General features: G+C 38.2%; 2 protein-coding genes across 2 annotated transcripts in view; one reads left to right on the top strand and one right to left on the bottom strand.

Moving 5' to 3' along the window:
- LOC129750601 (electron transfer flavoprotein beta subunit lysine methyltransferase-like) overlaps positions 1-15,229 on the bottom strand; it is a 324,916-nt gene that overhangs the window by 121,650 nt on the left and 188,037 nt on the right. The window lies entirely within an intron of this gene.
- Positions 1-15,229, top strand: part of LOC129750599 (protein prickle-like) — a 73,875-nt gene that overhangs the window by 57,476 nt on the left and 1,170 nt on the right. Inside the window, exons 6-7 of the mRNA XM_055745563.1 lie at positions 4,435-4,532; positions 4,607-5,757. Coding sequence (XP_055601538.1) covers positions 4,435-4,532; positions 4,607-5,757 — 1,249 coding nt within the window. The remainder of the gene's footprint in view (positions 1-4,434; positions 4,533-4,606; positions 5,758-15,229) is intronic.

Raw genomic sequence — 15,229 nt, 5'->3', positions numbered from 1 at the left:
CCGAATTTTACAGAATTTTACAGAATTCAACAGAATTCAACAGAATTCAACAGAATTTTACAGAATTTAACAGAATTTTACAGAATTTCACAGAAATTAACAGAATTTTCCTAAAATTCTGTAAAATTTGATAAAATACTGTAAAATTCTGTCAAATTCTGTAAAATTCGGTAAAATTCTGTAAAATTCTGTAAAATTCTGTAAAATTCTGTAAAATTCTGTAAAATTCTGTAAAATTCTGTAAAATTCTGTAAAATTCATTAAAATTCTGTAAAATTCTGTAAAATTCAGTAAAATCCTGTAGAATTTTGAAAAACATTGTTTTTACAGAATTTTACTGAATTTTACCGAATTTTACAGAATTTTACAGCATTGTGCAGAATTTTTCAGAATTTTTCAGAATTTTACAGAATATTACAAAATTTTACAGAATTTTACAGAATTTTACAGAATTTTACAGAATTTTACAGAATTTTACAGTATTTTACAGAATTTTACAGAATTTCACAGAATTTTACAGAATTTTACAGAATTTTTCAGAACTCTACAGAGTTTTACAGAATTTTACAGAATTTTACAAAAATTTACAGAAATTAACAGAATTTTACAGAATTTTACAAAAATTTACAGAAATTCACAGAATTTTACAGAATTTTACAGAATTTTACAGAATTTCACAGAATTTTACAGAATTTCACAGAATTTTACAGAATTTTACAGAATTTTACAGAGTTTACAGAATTTTACATAATTTTACAGAATTTCACAGACTTTTACAGAATTTTACAGAGTTTTACAGAATTTTTCAAAATTTTACAGAATTTCACAGAATTTAACAGAATTTTACAGAATTTTACAGAATTTAACAGAATTTTACAGAATTTTACAAAATTTTACAGAATTTTAAGAATTTTAAAGAATTGCACAGAATTTTACAGAATTTTACAGAATTTTACAGAATTTTACAGAATTTTACAGACTTTTACATAATTCTACAGAATTTACAGAATTTGACAGAATTTTACAGAGTTTTATAGAATTTTACAGAATTTTACAGAATTTTACAGAATTTTTCAGAATTTTACAGAATTTTACAGAATTTTACAGAATTGTACAGAATTTTACAGAATTTTACAGAATTTTACAGAATTTTACAGAATTTTACAGAATTTTACAGAATTTTACAGAATTTTACAGAATTTTACAGAATTTTACAGAATTTTACAGAATTTTACAGAATTTTACAGAATTTTACAGAATTTTACAGATTTTTACAGAATTTTACAGAATTTTATAGAATTTTACAGAATTTCACAAATTTTACCGAATTTTACAGAATTTTAAAGAATTTTACAGAATTTTACAGAATTTTACAGAATTTTACAGAGTTTTACAGAATTTTACTGAATTTAACAGATTTTTACAGAATTTTACAGAATTTTACAGAATTTTACAGAAATTTACAGAATTTTACATAATTCTACAGAATTTACAGAATTTGAAAGAATTTTACAGAGTTTTACAGAATTTTACAGAATTTTACAGAATTTTACAGAATTTTACAGAATTTTACAGAATTTTTCAGAATTTTACAGAATTTTACAGAATTTTACAGAATTTTACAGAATTTTACAGAATTTTACAGAATTTTACAGAATTTCACAGAATTTCACAGAATTTTACAGAATTTTACAGAATTTTACAGAATTTTACAGAATTTTACAGAATGTTACAGAATTTTACAGAATTTTACAGAATTTTATAGAATTGTACAGAATTTTACAGAGTTTTACAAAATTTTACAGATTTTACAGCATTTTTAAGAATTTAACAGAAGTTTACAATATTTTACAGATTTTACAGCATTTTTAAGAATTTAACAGAATTTTACAAAATTTTACAGAATTTTACAGAATTTTACAAAATTTTACAAAATTTAACAGAATTTTACTGAATTTTACAGAAATTTATAGAATTTTACCGAATTTTACAGAATTTTACAGAATTCAACAGAATTCAACAGAATTCAACAGAATTTTACAGAATTTAACAGAATTTTACAGAATTTCACAGAAATTAACAGAATTTTCCTTAAATTCTGTGAAATTCGATAAAATACTGTAAAATTCTGTCAAATTCTGTAAAATTCGGTAAAATTCTGTAGAATTCTGTAAAATTCTGTAAAATTCTGTAAAATTCTGTAAAATTCTGAAAAATTCTGTAAAATTCATTAAAATTCTGTAAAATTTTGTAAAATTTTGTAAAATCCTGTAGAATTTTGAAAAACATTGTTTTTACAGAATTTTACTGAATTTTACAGAATTTTACAGAATTTTACAGCATTGTGCAGAATTTTTCAGAATTTTTCAGAATTTTACAGAAGTTTACAGAATTTTACAGAATTTTACAGAATTTTACAGAATTTTACAGAATTTTACAGAATTTTACAGAATTTTACAGAATTTTACAGAATTTTACAGAATTTTACAGAATTTTACAGAATTTTACAGAATTTTACAGAATTTTACAGAATTTTACAGAATTTCACAGAATTTTACAGAATTTTACAGAATATTTCAGAACTCTACAGAGTTTTACAGAATTTCACAGAATTTTACAAAAATTTACAGAAATTAACAGAATTTTACAGAATTTTACAAAAATTTACAGAAATTCACAGAATTTTACAGAATTCTACAGAATTTTCCAAAATTTGACAGAATTAATCAGAATTTATCAGAATTTAAAAAAAAATTCACAAAATTCTACAGTATTTTACAGAATTTTACAGAAATCTACAGAAATTAACTGAATTTTACAGAATTTTGCAGAATTTTGCAGAATTCAACAGAATTTTACAGAATTTTACAGAATTTTACTGAATTTTACAGAATTTTACAGAATTTTATAGAATTTTTCAGAATTTTACAGAATTTATTAGAATTTTACTGAATTTTACAGAATTTAACAGAATTTTACAGAATTTTTTAGAATTTTACAGAATTTTACAGAATTTTACAGAATTTTACAGAATCTTACAGAATTTTACAGAATTTTACAGAACTCTACAGAATTTTTCAGAATTTTACAGAATTCAACAGAACTTTCAACGAAATTCACAGAATTTTTAAGAATTTTACAGAATTTTATAGAATGTTAAAAACTTTACAGAATTTTACAAAATTTCATAGAATTTAACAGAATTTCTAAAAGTTTAAAGATTTTAAAGATTTTAACAGAGTTTCACAAAACTTTACAGAATTTTACAGAATTTTGAAAATTTAATAGAATTTTAAAGAATTTTACACAATTTGACTAAGCTAAACAGATTTTAACAAAATTTTACAGAATTTTACACAATTTTATACAATCTTTATAGAATTTTACAGAATTTTACAGAGTTTTACAGAATTTTACAGGATTTTACAAAATTTTAGAGAACATTACAGAATTTTACAGAATTTAATAGAATTCTACAGAACTTTATAGATTTTCCAAGATTGTATTGAAACCTACAGAATTTTACAAAATTTTTAAGAATGTTACAGAATTTTATAGAAAATTACAGCTCTTTCAGAAATTAACAGTTGTTCACAGAATTACAAAATTTAACCGAATTTTATTGCTTTTTTTCAAAACTTTACAGAAATTTTACAAAATTTCATACAATGTTTTTATTTTACAGAATTTTACAGAATTGCATTGAATTTTATAGAATTTAACAGAATTTTATAGAATTCTACAAAAATTTATTGAATTTTACAAAATAATAAAATTTTACAACAATATGTAAATTTAACACTATTGGAAGTTTTGCAACTTGTAATTTTTTATGCGAATCCAAGTAAAAAATCCAGTACCCCCAGAATTCACGAGAGCTTAAATATAATGGACCCAGATTGGAAAAACACTCCCTTATTACTTCTAGAGTGACAATTTTAGACAACTCGCTTAAAATAGCTGAATATCTCTTGTTTCTCGACCAATTTGTACTAAACTTCTAGTTTTGGAAACCTTATAACGTTATTAAAATTTGATATTCATACAATATTTTACAAAAAAAATGAACGATTGCAGCTGAATATTGTCTTAAAATCATATTTGAGCTACGTAAAGAGGTTCCTAAAACTACAATTTTTGTAAAATCGGATAAAAAACAAAAGAGATACAGCGGTTTAGGTTAAGACTGTCAAATTGACACAGAACTCTAACGCATAAAACTTTACCATTATCAGTCAAGTTTAAAAATGTGATCAGTAAATTACTAGCTAAACAAATTTCATCAATTATGATCCACGCAATAAAAAGTTACTCTCAAAAAAAGTGTTACATTTTTTTCGAGTACAGTCCTATTAGGTATCTCTCCGCGCAAGAGATTGATGATTGATAATGACAGCGGCATTGATAATTAAATTTCCCCTTTTTTGCACCCAGATTATACTGGCCGATGAGTGTACGGAAGCTGAAGGACGGGCTTGGCATATCAAACATTTCGCTTGTTTCGAGTGCGATAAACAACTTGGCGGACAAAGGTAGGGAACCTATTTAACGATAGGAGGTCTCATTGGTGATACAATCGGTAATCTTTTTTCCTCAATTATTTCAGGTACATTATGCGAGATGGCAAACCGTACTGCTTGCACTGTTTCGACGCGATGTTTGCCGAGTATTGCGATTTCTGTAGCGAACCAATTGGGGTAGATCAGGGCCAGATGAGTCACGATGGCCAACATTGGCATGCCACCGATAACTGTTTCGCTTGTAGTACCTGTCGATGTTCGCTGCTGGGTCGCCCGTTCCTACCTCGACGGGGAGAGATCTACTGCTCGATAGCATGCAGCAAAGGAGAACCTCCAACACCATCGGATGGTTCCGTGCCAACCGTAGTTCCGGGTCTCGTTCGTAACTCTCGCCTTCGGAGCAGTCAACGAAGTGACGATCCCACCGAATATTCCCCGCATTTGCCAAAGTCACCCGAACCGCTGCAAAGCCCAATCAGCGAAAGAAGCACCCCGCACTCCAGTCCTGCCAAACATTCGCACGCCGAAATGTCCACCAACGTTTCGAGTCCGGTTCCCGCGGACCTTCCGTCGTCTTCCATCGACCACGAGAGTACTCTGTATGGAAGCGGAGCCACCTCACCTGTATCTTCCCGAACTAATCCCTGCACCGAGCAGAGCGACTTTGTCGATCATCACATCACATCATCTGCACAGCACGATTCCCTTCCCCAACAATGCTCTCCAGAACTGAACCATCTGCTTCACAAAGACCGAAGTCGACAACCCCTGGACCTGACCGATCTAAGCCTAAGCTTAGACAACTGGCAGGCCATGGAGCAGCAAACAACCCATCATCAAACCCAGCATCAAAGTCATCACCATTCCATCACATCCATCACCAATAATCAAAACCCGCCGGATGTCACCTCATCATCGCTCGGCAAAACGAATCCGACCATCACCTCCTCGATGCCGGAACTTACCGGATCCCCGGCGATTCCCTCATACGACGACGACGATACCAATAGCCCGTTGGACAATGCAAGTGCAATAACCAGTGCAGCAGATGAGCAGCAGCAGCAGCAGCAGCAGCAGTATTTGCAATCGATGCAGCATCATCACTCGTTACATCCCCGGATACTGAACTCGACCGTGGCGATGCTGATACCGGAGGACGAAGACGACGAGGACGCGATTCACAATGCTTCGGATGTGTCGCATTCGATCGTGGAGCTGCCGACGCCACCTCCTATTGGTAAGTTTCATTAAGCGATCCATTTCTCCAAACTGTTTGTCATTTCGAGAAAATTGTTAAGACAACAATGTTTTTTTTCTGTTTTAATAAAACTCCATTTTTATACAAAATGTAGATTTGAATTTGAACCATAAAAGTCGAATGTTTTTGCTACCTTGCGTGCGTTCGTCCCACTAAAACCACCTTGGGCTTCATGATTATACGATGCTACACCAAAGGGAGGTTGTTTTCTTGCACTTATACCTTGCCCTCTTTTTAATTCCTCGACTGCCAAATTCAGACTGGTATAGGAGACTCCAAGACGTGTGTCGATTAGGTAACGCTTTTAAAGTAACTCGCACCCGTAACAACAACCACTCCCATAGGATTTATAACCACCAAGGTCACCATGGCCAATTGCAGCTTTACGCACTCCTCTAACAGCTCTTGCTTCGTAACACACCACATCTTTCGCCAGAGTTATGTCGATGTTGCGTTCTACCTCTATGCCGGAGCTCCAGGCCGCTCCTCCGTATCGTAGTTTCGACAGTGCTACGCTCGCAAGCATACGTCTCTTGCTACTCTTTGGACCATGGCAGTTCGGCATAACCCAGGCCAATGAGTCAATGACTTTCGAAGCACCTCCACAAAAGTATTTGCGCACCAAAACTTAAGTGATGTTTGACCATTACTCCGAGGTATTTCAGCTGCTGTTTCAAAGATGTCATGTGTCCTCCAACAGTAATCTCCATGTGCGGCACAACTCTTTTGTTGGTCACGAGCAGAACTTCGGTTTTATGGTGAGCTATCTGAAGCTCAACCCAAAAACCAGTAAATTTTACCTGAATGATCCAAGTTTGTCGGACTCTTACAGCCACTTAATTAGAACGGAAATACTTAAAATACTCACAACATTCACACACGAACGCCAAGGTAAAAATGACACATAACGGAAGCTGAGTCATATTCCTCTTTGCCCATACTCCTATGCCAACCCTCTTTCGCGCCACCCAATATGGCGGACCGCCCCTACTATTCATAGTACCATGAACACCCTCTATGAAGCCCGCCCGTCGAAATCTAACAATACATGTTTTTGAATATTTCAAAATCCTCATTCTAGCTAGTATAATAAATTATCCCTATTTTCCTTAACAAAATTCAACAAAATACACAAAAGCTCACCTGTAACGCTTTACAATATTTGAAAAAAAACTAATACCTTTTGTAACAACGGTTACAAATCTTAGTGCAGCCAATGGGAGCAGTTTAGGAATTGTTTCCAACACACTTTATAACCCTTTGTTCTACTATTCGCTACGATTGGAATTTGACAGACTATGAACTGTGGTAAAGCTGCCATACATGATGGCGGCTAGATTGAAATGAGAAGTGAATTTTTATTTTCCTTATTTGATGCCATTTTTTTTATTATTTTTATTTCAGTTTGAGTATGAAATGAAGAATGGGATTTCTCACGAGTTTGATTTCTGGTGCAAAAAATTAAAAAAAAAATAATTTCTCTTACACGTAACATAAAACTTCGGTGAGAGGCATTTTCGTCGCTAAAAAACGACAAATTTTCATCGCACCTAGATTGTGTCTGCGTACTGCGGCATGCAACTAAAAAGTCAGAGGTTTGAAGCTTCAGGCAGTTGCATCAAAAAAATCATCACAAAAGGAGAAAAATGAATGCCAAACATCGGACAGACATTGGTCATTTAGTTTTTGGGTTGACCCGTCAATTGACGTTTAATGACGTTCGCTGAATAACTTCTCCAATTCAAGATGATTTAATGCTGAAGACACGTAAATTAGTGAATTTTGAAGGCCTTCTTTCAGCCAGATTGCTGTTTAAGATTGAGCCACGATATTTTTTCAGCGCTTTTTCAGCAATAAATTGTTTGTTGGAAACTCCCTCCATGCCAACTTTTTCTACGGCCACCGTTGCAAGTTCTTCTAGCTCCTCGATTGTTTCACCAGTGATCATGAGTACGATACAGTCAGAAAATCCGAATATCTGCACGCCTGCTGATAGTTTCAGCGTTAACACCTCATTATACATGGCGCTCCAAAGCACAGGTCCGAATATGGAACCCTACGGAACACCCGCTGTTAGGGCAGTAGATCGTAACCCAGTTTCGGTTTCGTTCGTCAGGACTCGATTTTCGAAGAAGCTTCCTAGTATCCTGCAAAGGGTATTGCCATCATTCGGATGGCGTCCACCGTAGATCTCCCTTTCCGAAAACCGAACTGTCTGTCTGACAGTCTACTTTCGCCTTCTGTTTAGATAAAAAGTCTGTTGAAATTATCCTCTTCAGTAGCTTACCAAAGGTGTTCAGCAGTCAAATGAGTCTGTACGATGATGTATGCTCTGGGGTTTTCCAGGTTTCGGTAGTAACAACAACTTCGCCGTTTTCCACGGATTAGGAGAAGATCTCTCGTCGAGACACTTTTGTAGCACCTCTCTAAAAGTACCGTCACCTTCAGCACTGCATTTGGGATTCCGTGCGAACCAAGGGTCTTATTAACTGCAAGTTTCTTAGCTTTGGCACGATGTCGTGGGCTCCCGCGTGGTACGGGATTAGTGCGTCGGGCCATGCTGCGGGAAAAGATGTGCAACGATCTCTTTCAATTTTTCCGAAAACTTTTCAGTCGGCGACCTTTGGCCTCCGAATCTCGCCAAAGCAACTCTATAGGCTTAGCACCATGGGTTATCATCTACGCTCTGGCATAACGCTCTGTTACAGTTTTCTTTACTTGTTTTAATATTTAGATCGCTTCCGGGCACGATACACGGCACCACTCATTTCTCTATCGGCTTCGTTTCTCTCCCGTTGAGCTCGTCGTCTAGCTTTTAGACAGCTATTTAGTACGGAGATCAGCAATTTCTGAGGTCCACCAGTAAGCAGGTCGTCGCCACCACTTCGGTGTATGTGGTGTATTTTTTTTTATTATAAGTTGATCACCCAGGTGGTAAATCCGTTTTACGGATTGGAATCCAAGACGCGGCGAGCCACCGCGTCCCCCCAGTTTGCTACTCTGGGTCCATGGGTGCAATTGGTGACTCATAATACTATGTACCCCTACACCATAAAGTCCACCTGGGGCCTCTGGCCATATTTCCCATCCGGACCTGCAACAAAGGCTATACCCATGATGGGAAGACCATACTCGCGCAAAGCGCTTCACGGCAGTACTCATTTTTACGTAATACACCAGCAATCGTCATCCACTCTGCTGTCACGATTCACGACTCATGGGACAGCTTCACCGCTACTCTTGACTCGAGTCCCACATTCGGCCTCTTGCCACAATACTTGACCCGCCTCTCCTCGTGACTCGAGACCCTCTCACGCTCATCCTCTTGACACAATTTGAGACGTCTTTACCCGCCTCTCCTCGTGTCTTGAGGGACCTCTTTCAACACCAGGGGTGTCAGGTGTCCTGATTTATCAGGATTTGTCCTGATTTTTGAGAGACCGTCCTGATTTTTCAAAAACGCTTGAAATGTCCTGATTTTTGAAAAATGACCCTTAAAATGTCCTGATTTGTCCTGATTTTTAAAAAATATCCAAATCATAACTAAATTTATTGTTAAATGATGAGAACATCAAACAAATCTTAAATAAAATAGTTTAACCAGTTGAACCAATGAGATTCTTTGATTAAAATAACATTAAAATGAGGTTTTTCGATATTAACTGCAGGCCAGCCAAGGTTATTCTCGCTTCAGTTGCATAATTCGAGGCGTCTTCAGCACCTATATTTCGCCTTTAGTTAGGCAATCTAAGCCGAACTGCATTTTATTTTCAGCAATTTGGGGGTGTCCTGAAAAATCCTGATTTTTTCTTCGCGGTGTCCTGATTTTTGACAAAACGACCTGGCACCTCTGTTCAACACGTCTCTTGGCCCGATTCGAGACGAGAGCAACTTGCCTCTCCTCGGGTCCGGAGATACCCACACATCCAACTATATCTCCGTCTCGACTGAGGCCCATCCACTAGGCGCCACATGTTACGGCACAAGGCCCCTCTGTCCGTCGTGAGTCGATCGTATCCGCGAATCGGGGCCAGGAACCTCCCCAAAAGGCAGATCGATCGAAACCCGCTCAAACATTTGGTCGTCCCGCATATCGGGGTCGCGACTACCCGAAACACGTTACGACGCCTCCCTCTTGCAACTGAGCACTCGTACCAAGGTACCCAGTCGCACCACGTTTGTGCCACACTCGGCACGCAGCTCGTCGACGGGCTGGCTGCACCAAGTGTGATGTGTAGTACGCCTACAGGTAACAAGTCTGTAGACACGGTTCCACTCTGCACCACGGGGAGGTGGAACTACTTCGCAGAGCAATGGTCATGTCCCCCACCGCTATCATCATTTTCATCAGCTGCTTTCCGCTCCTGGACTGGCAGTTGCCTTACAGCCACCGGATTTCGGTCTCCTACGCTATAGCGTATCGCTTGGTGATCGCTGTGCATATAACCGTTATACACTCTCCTATTCATGTCAGTTTTTAATGATGGGCTCCCAAAGGTGATATCAATCTCTGACGTTCTGCTTGCGATAGGATAGATCCAATGTTGCACAGCTCAACCTCCAGTCTCGCGAAGGACTCTAGTAGGCTGTGGCCCCTAGGGTTGTTGCACCTACTACCTCAGTTGACTTCCCAAGCGTTGATGTCTCCTCCTATTTATTACTACAGGGGCCCTTTCTGTCAGTTCGAGGGTGAGTTCATCCAACATTGTGTTGAACTCTCCGATCGTCGATCTTGGTGGAGCGTATCAGCTGCAGAAAAAGATGCAGTTAATTTCAGCAATCACAAATCCGTTCTGAGAATCTACCACAATCTCCTGGATAGGAAAACGTCCCGTGGCGTAGACAGCAGCTAAGGCAAACCTTTCCGCTGTCCTCTTACCGTTTCCAGACGGAATTCTGTATGGTTCTGATAAAAGTGCCACATCACACTTCCTTTCGCCTACTTACAACGGAAGCTGTGCAATCTCGCTATGGTTGAGGTTTAGCTGGATTATTTCCAGTTTTACTGGCTTGCCTGGATTCGCAACGCCATTGTAAACGACTTGAGTTATCATTTCTGATACGATTGCACGTTTGCTGGATTATGATTCCGAACGGCTCTAACACCTTGTATATTTCTCTATCCTCAAGTTGAGGAGGAAGGTTGAAGATCCTTATGTATCTTAAGTTGACTCCTGCATCTATCATCGTCACTACGGCAGTAGTTCCATTTTCATATGAAAAAATTACCACTGGTTGCAGATCCTGCACATATTTATCCAGTAACAACTCTGATTTGAACTTGACGAAAATCGATCGTAACTCTCTTTCATTGTGAACCGAGTACAAATCCTCAGGCCTGGAACATTTGTCCTGACAGAACTGGAACATTTCAGCTTCCGTTCTTCTATTGCATCCCTTGCAAATTAATGTTAATTCTTATTTTAGTTTCCGACATTATTTCACGTGTTCGCAATTTATAACCTCAAAACTACACTTTGTATCACAGAAGCTAGGAGAATTCAATTGAGCAACCGTTTCGATCAACGTCTCGTAGTTAACTGCCCCTTGAAGTCGGCACTGTTTACCGCCGTGGTTTTTTTTTTAGCTCGAAGAGCAGTTTACTTTTTTTGGGTGCGTCTTGTTTTGGTGAAGCTCTCACCAAGAGCCTTCTTTCGCTCCACGATAAGGACATCTCCCGTTGAGATCTGGGGTTTAGGGGTTGGCTTCATGACGACCTTTCTTTTTGCGTTCTTCTTTCTATTACGAACCATTCACCAGCCTCCAGCACTGCTTTATTCATCGGTATCCTCGTAGCAGAGATGCCATTCTCTACCGAGAAAAACGGAGAACGGAGAAAAAAACACCCCCGTGCGATAGTTGCAAATCACCCGGGTGAGATTTTTCGATCCTCTCCACACATTATTCGCACCCCGGTTTCGAAAGCCACACACACCTAATTTCAATAGCTCCGGCGTGCGACGATTTGTCACTGTAGAGCACCTCGATGAAAACACAGAACCGACTAGTTGAAGCCACCAAAAAGCAAAGACAAAAACAATCACGACGGTGTGCATAACAATAGCATCAACAAACGATGAATGTTTCGGGCGAGTGGCAGCGTTGCCACATTAAAATCTGTACTTTCGAGCCAAAAAATCTTTTTAATCTGTAAAAAATCTCAAAAATCTGTATTGAAATCTGTATCACAAATTTTCATTCCGGATACTCACGCTAAACTACGGTGAGCTTTTTATAATGCGTAGCGCACTCATTTGGACTACGCTGCTCATTACTGCGGGCTACTATTAGTGCAAACATGTCAAACCAGTGTTAAACCTGACATTTTGTATACGCGAACCGTTTTTGGTTTAACTTTGTTCGATTAATTGTAACGGACAAAATAAATGTCCGCAACATGTGAAAAATAAGGTCACGCAAAGTTTAAGGTCGATATATTGCGTTAAATATAACGATCAGTGTCCTTCTGGGGTTTAACAACCAGTTGGGATTTGAACATTGTGTCGATAGTATTTATCCTTTAAAAGTTACATTTCCTATAACGCAATGACCAATTTTGGTACATGATTCTTAATCACAGGTTTTAAAACTTTCTTCAACTCATTGATTGATGTATTGCATTGTAACGGTTCCGAACTCTAATCTGGAAGTTTTTCCTTATTTGCAAGCGTGATAATTGATGGATTATAGAGTCATCAAAGTAGATGATTATTGATTGACTCGAAGTATAATTAAAAAAATATCTTGCAAAATCTCTGAATTTATGAAAATCTGTATGAAATCTGTTGAAGTTTCCAATTATCTGTAATCTGTATATACAGATTCTGTGTTTGAAAATTTCCATAAAATCTGTATACTTACAGAAAAATCTGTATATGTGGTAACGCTGGCGAGTGGTTCAGCTTCGTATGTGTTGGTAAACGCAACAAGCCAAGCCAGCTGCCGTCGCTGTCGCTCTCCGTGGTGAAAACATTTTTTCACTGTAGTGTGTGTTAGCTCTGTCGTGTTGATTTACAGATTCTCTACAGAGGTTCGGCTAAAAATCTCTGCGGTGCGTTTCAGAGAATCTCTACCGAGAATCGAAAACCGAGCACATCGGTTATTCTCGTTAGAGAAATTGCAAGCCTGCCTCGTAGTCCGTACCCCTTCTTTTTTGGAGGAATCGTTTACAACGGGGAAGTCGCGATCTCTTTTCGCAGTTCTTCTCGGTTTGGACTCCTTCGAAGGTCCTTAAGAAACAACCAATTTTGTTCCTCCAGGTCCTTCTCCGCAGCCTCTACCATTCGTACCATCAATTTCGGCACCTAAGTCTTGATGTGCGTGTGCACATTGTTGGTACTTCGCACAAACTTCTGCATCTTGTAGACCAAGTCGGCTGCCTCCAAAAGGCCACGTTTTTTATGCCCCTTGGTGAACCTCTTCCTACGACTAGGACCTGCTCCTCTAGCTGGAAACTGCTGAAGTTTTCAGTGGACCCATCAGCGGCCGGCCTTCTTCCTGCTTCCTTGGCAACCTCCCTGCCAATCTCCTTTTATAGCTTCTTTACTTCTTTGCTCAGTAGAGGAGACTTAATAAGTCCTCTCTTAGCAAAAACCTCCGTCTGCGATCTTCTACTTTCTCTTTCTTCGTCCGAGCTAACGCCAGTTGTCTTGATGTTCCTTCTGTTTTAGATGTTGTTGTTGTTTATTTTCATGTTTAGTCCCACGAGAAGCTAGGGAAATATACGGCCTACTGCGCCAGTGTCCAGCTTTAGCAAGGACTTCATTACGTCCTGGTGCCTGGGGTCCTGGGGTACGTCCTGGTGCCCCAAAGCAGACCCATGTAACTTATCGAAAATTCTTTCTATACGCTCAGTGCTGCTCCCTTCTGAGAAGGGGTATCATAACAGGCGACTAAAATAGCTTGTACACCCTCCATGGGGGTCAATGGTTTGAGTATTCAACAACGTAATTTGAATCATCGACGTTTTTCGGCCGCCGATCCGCCGAAAAACGTCGATGATTCAAATTACATTAAAGCGCGGCGATAAACAATATTCCGTATTCAACAACTTCAACGTCAAATAACATACAAAATTATCAAAGCAACCGTTGTTCGCATTCGCACTGTTGGTGTCAATTTCACCATACTTGTTTTTATGAACAAAAAGATTCCCAATTGAGCATTCAATAGATGATTTTCTTCTCGAACAGAGTAAAATTAGAAAATCAAGATTTCGGTTTAGTTCAAATTCAAATCAATTTTTTCCGAATGGCAATAAATGGTTAATAATTCGTCCAAAAGGTCAACTAAAATATATTTTTCCCATTTAAAGCATTGTAGATGGCTCTGAAGTACTCACTTCCAACAGATCTACTTTTAAAGCAGATTTGTTTTTCCAAGACACACATTGGTTACCATGGCTAGGTGCATGAATCTTGTTGCCCTAACTCTTAAGGTGGCGTTCCGAACATCGAAAGTCCGTATAGAAGAATTAATGTTCGCGGCAAAGCCCACTTCTTTATCTTGAAGTGACGGTATCTTTGCCCAAAGGCTACCGTTTGCGACTGATACATTTTCGACCCGCCAGACTTCCACCTCATCAGCACGATCTTTCGCTTAAAGGCGTTTTCGCGCCACCATAAGCGGCACACTTTGGGCAACCTTGGTTCGTTGTATCCAATAGATTCCGTTAGAAAAGTACGTGTTCGTTGCGTATTTCTTTATCCATCCATTCCGTCAGTTTCGTTTGCGTAGTCCATCTTCGTTGCCTGTGTTATCATTATAGGGGATGGTTCTGATCTATTTCGAGTGCATAATCCGAGTTCATTTGCGTAGGTCATGGGGGAAGAGTTTTGCTGAATTAGGTCGCCTCTTACGACATGGGTCAGCGACCCCAGGGTAGTATTTATTCTTATTCCGCTAACCCACAGCAGTTCCTACTGCTGTCCTAATACACTCAACACAGACTTTCTGGTCGAAATCTTCGATCTTCTATCTCCGCTCTTGGATCGGCGGTTGCCTCACACAAGATTCCGGCCTTTTATGCTATAGCGTATCGCCTGGTGATCGCTGTGCGTGTAACCGTCACACACTCTCCAGTTGGGCTTGCAAAGGTGACATCAATCACTAATGTACTGTCTAGTTTTCCGTACTTATGATAAAGTGCTGATGGCTCCAATGTTACACAGCTCAAGCCTCAACCTTCAGTCTCGCGGAGGCCTTTAGGGTTGTTGCGTCTGCTACCAACTTGCCCACTCAAGCGTTGAAGTTTCCTCCTATCACAACACCGGCCCTTGCTATCTATTAGTGAGTGAGATTATCCAACATTGTATTAAACTCTCCGATCTTTCATTTTTGCCATCACAAATCCGTCCCGGAATCAACCTCTATCTCCTGGATGGAAAAACAACCTCTGATGTGGAGAGCTGTCCGTTACCAGTTCCAACGGAATTCTATATATTTGAAGGGG

This window comes from Uranotaenia lowii, chromosome 3 (genome assembly GCF_029784155.1).
Source record: "Uranotaenia lowii strain MFRU-FL chromosome 3, ASM2978415v1, whole genome shotgun sequence".
Classification (NCBI taxonomy): Eukaryota; Metazoa; Arthropoda; class Insecta; order Diptera; family Culicidae; genus Uranotaenia; species Uranotaenia lowii.
The sequence above is the reverse complement of the archived record's forward strand: the minus strand, read 5'-3'. Positions and strand labels throughout refer to the sequence as shown.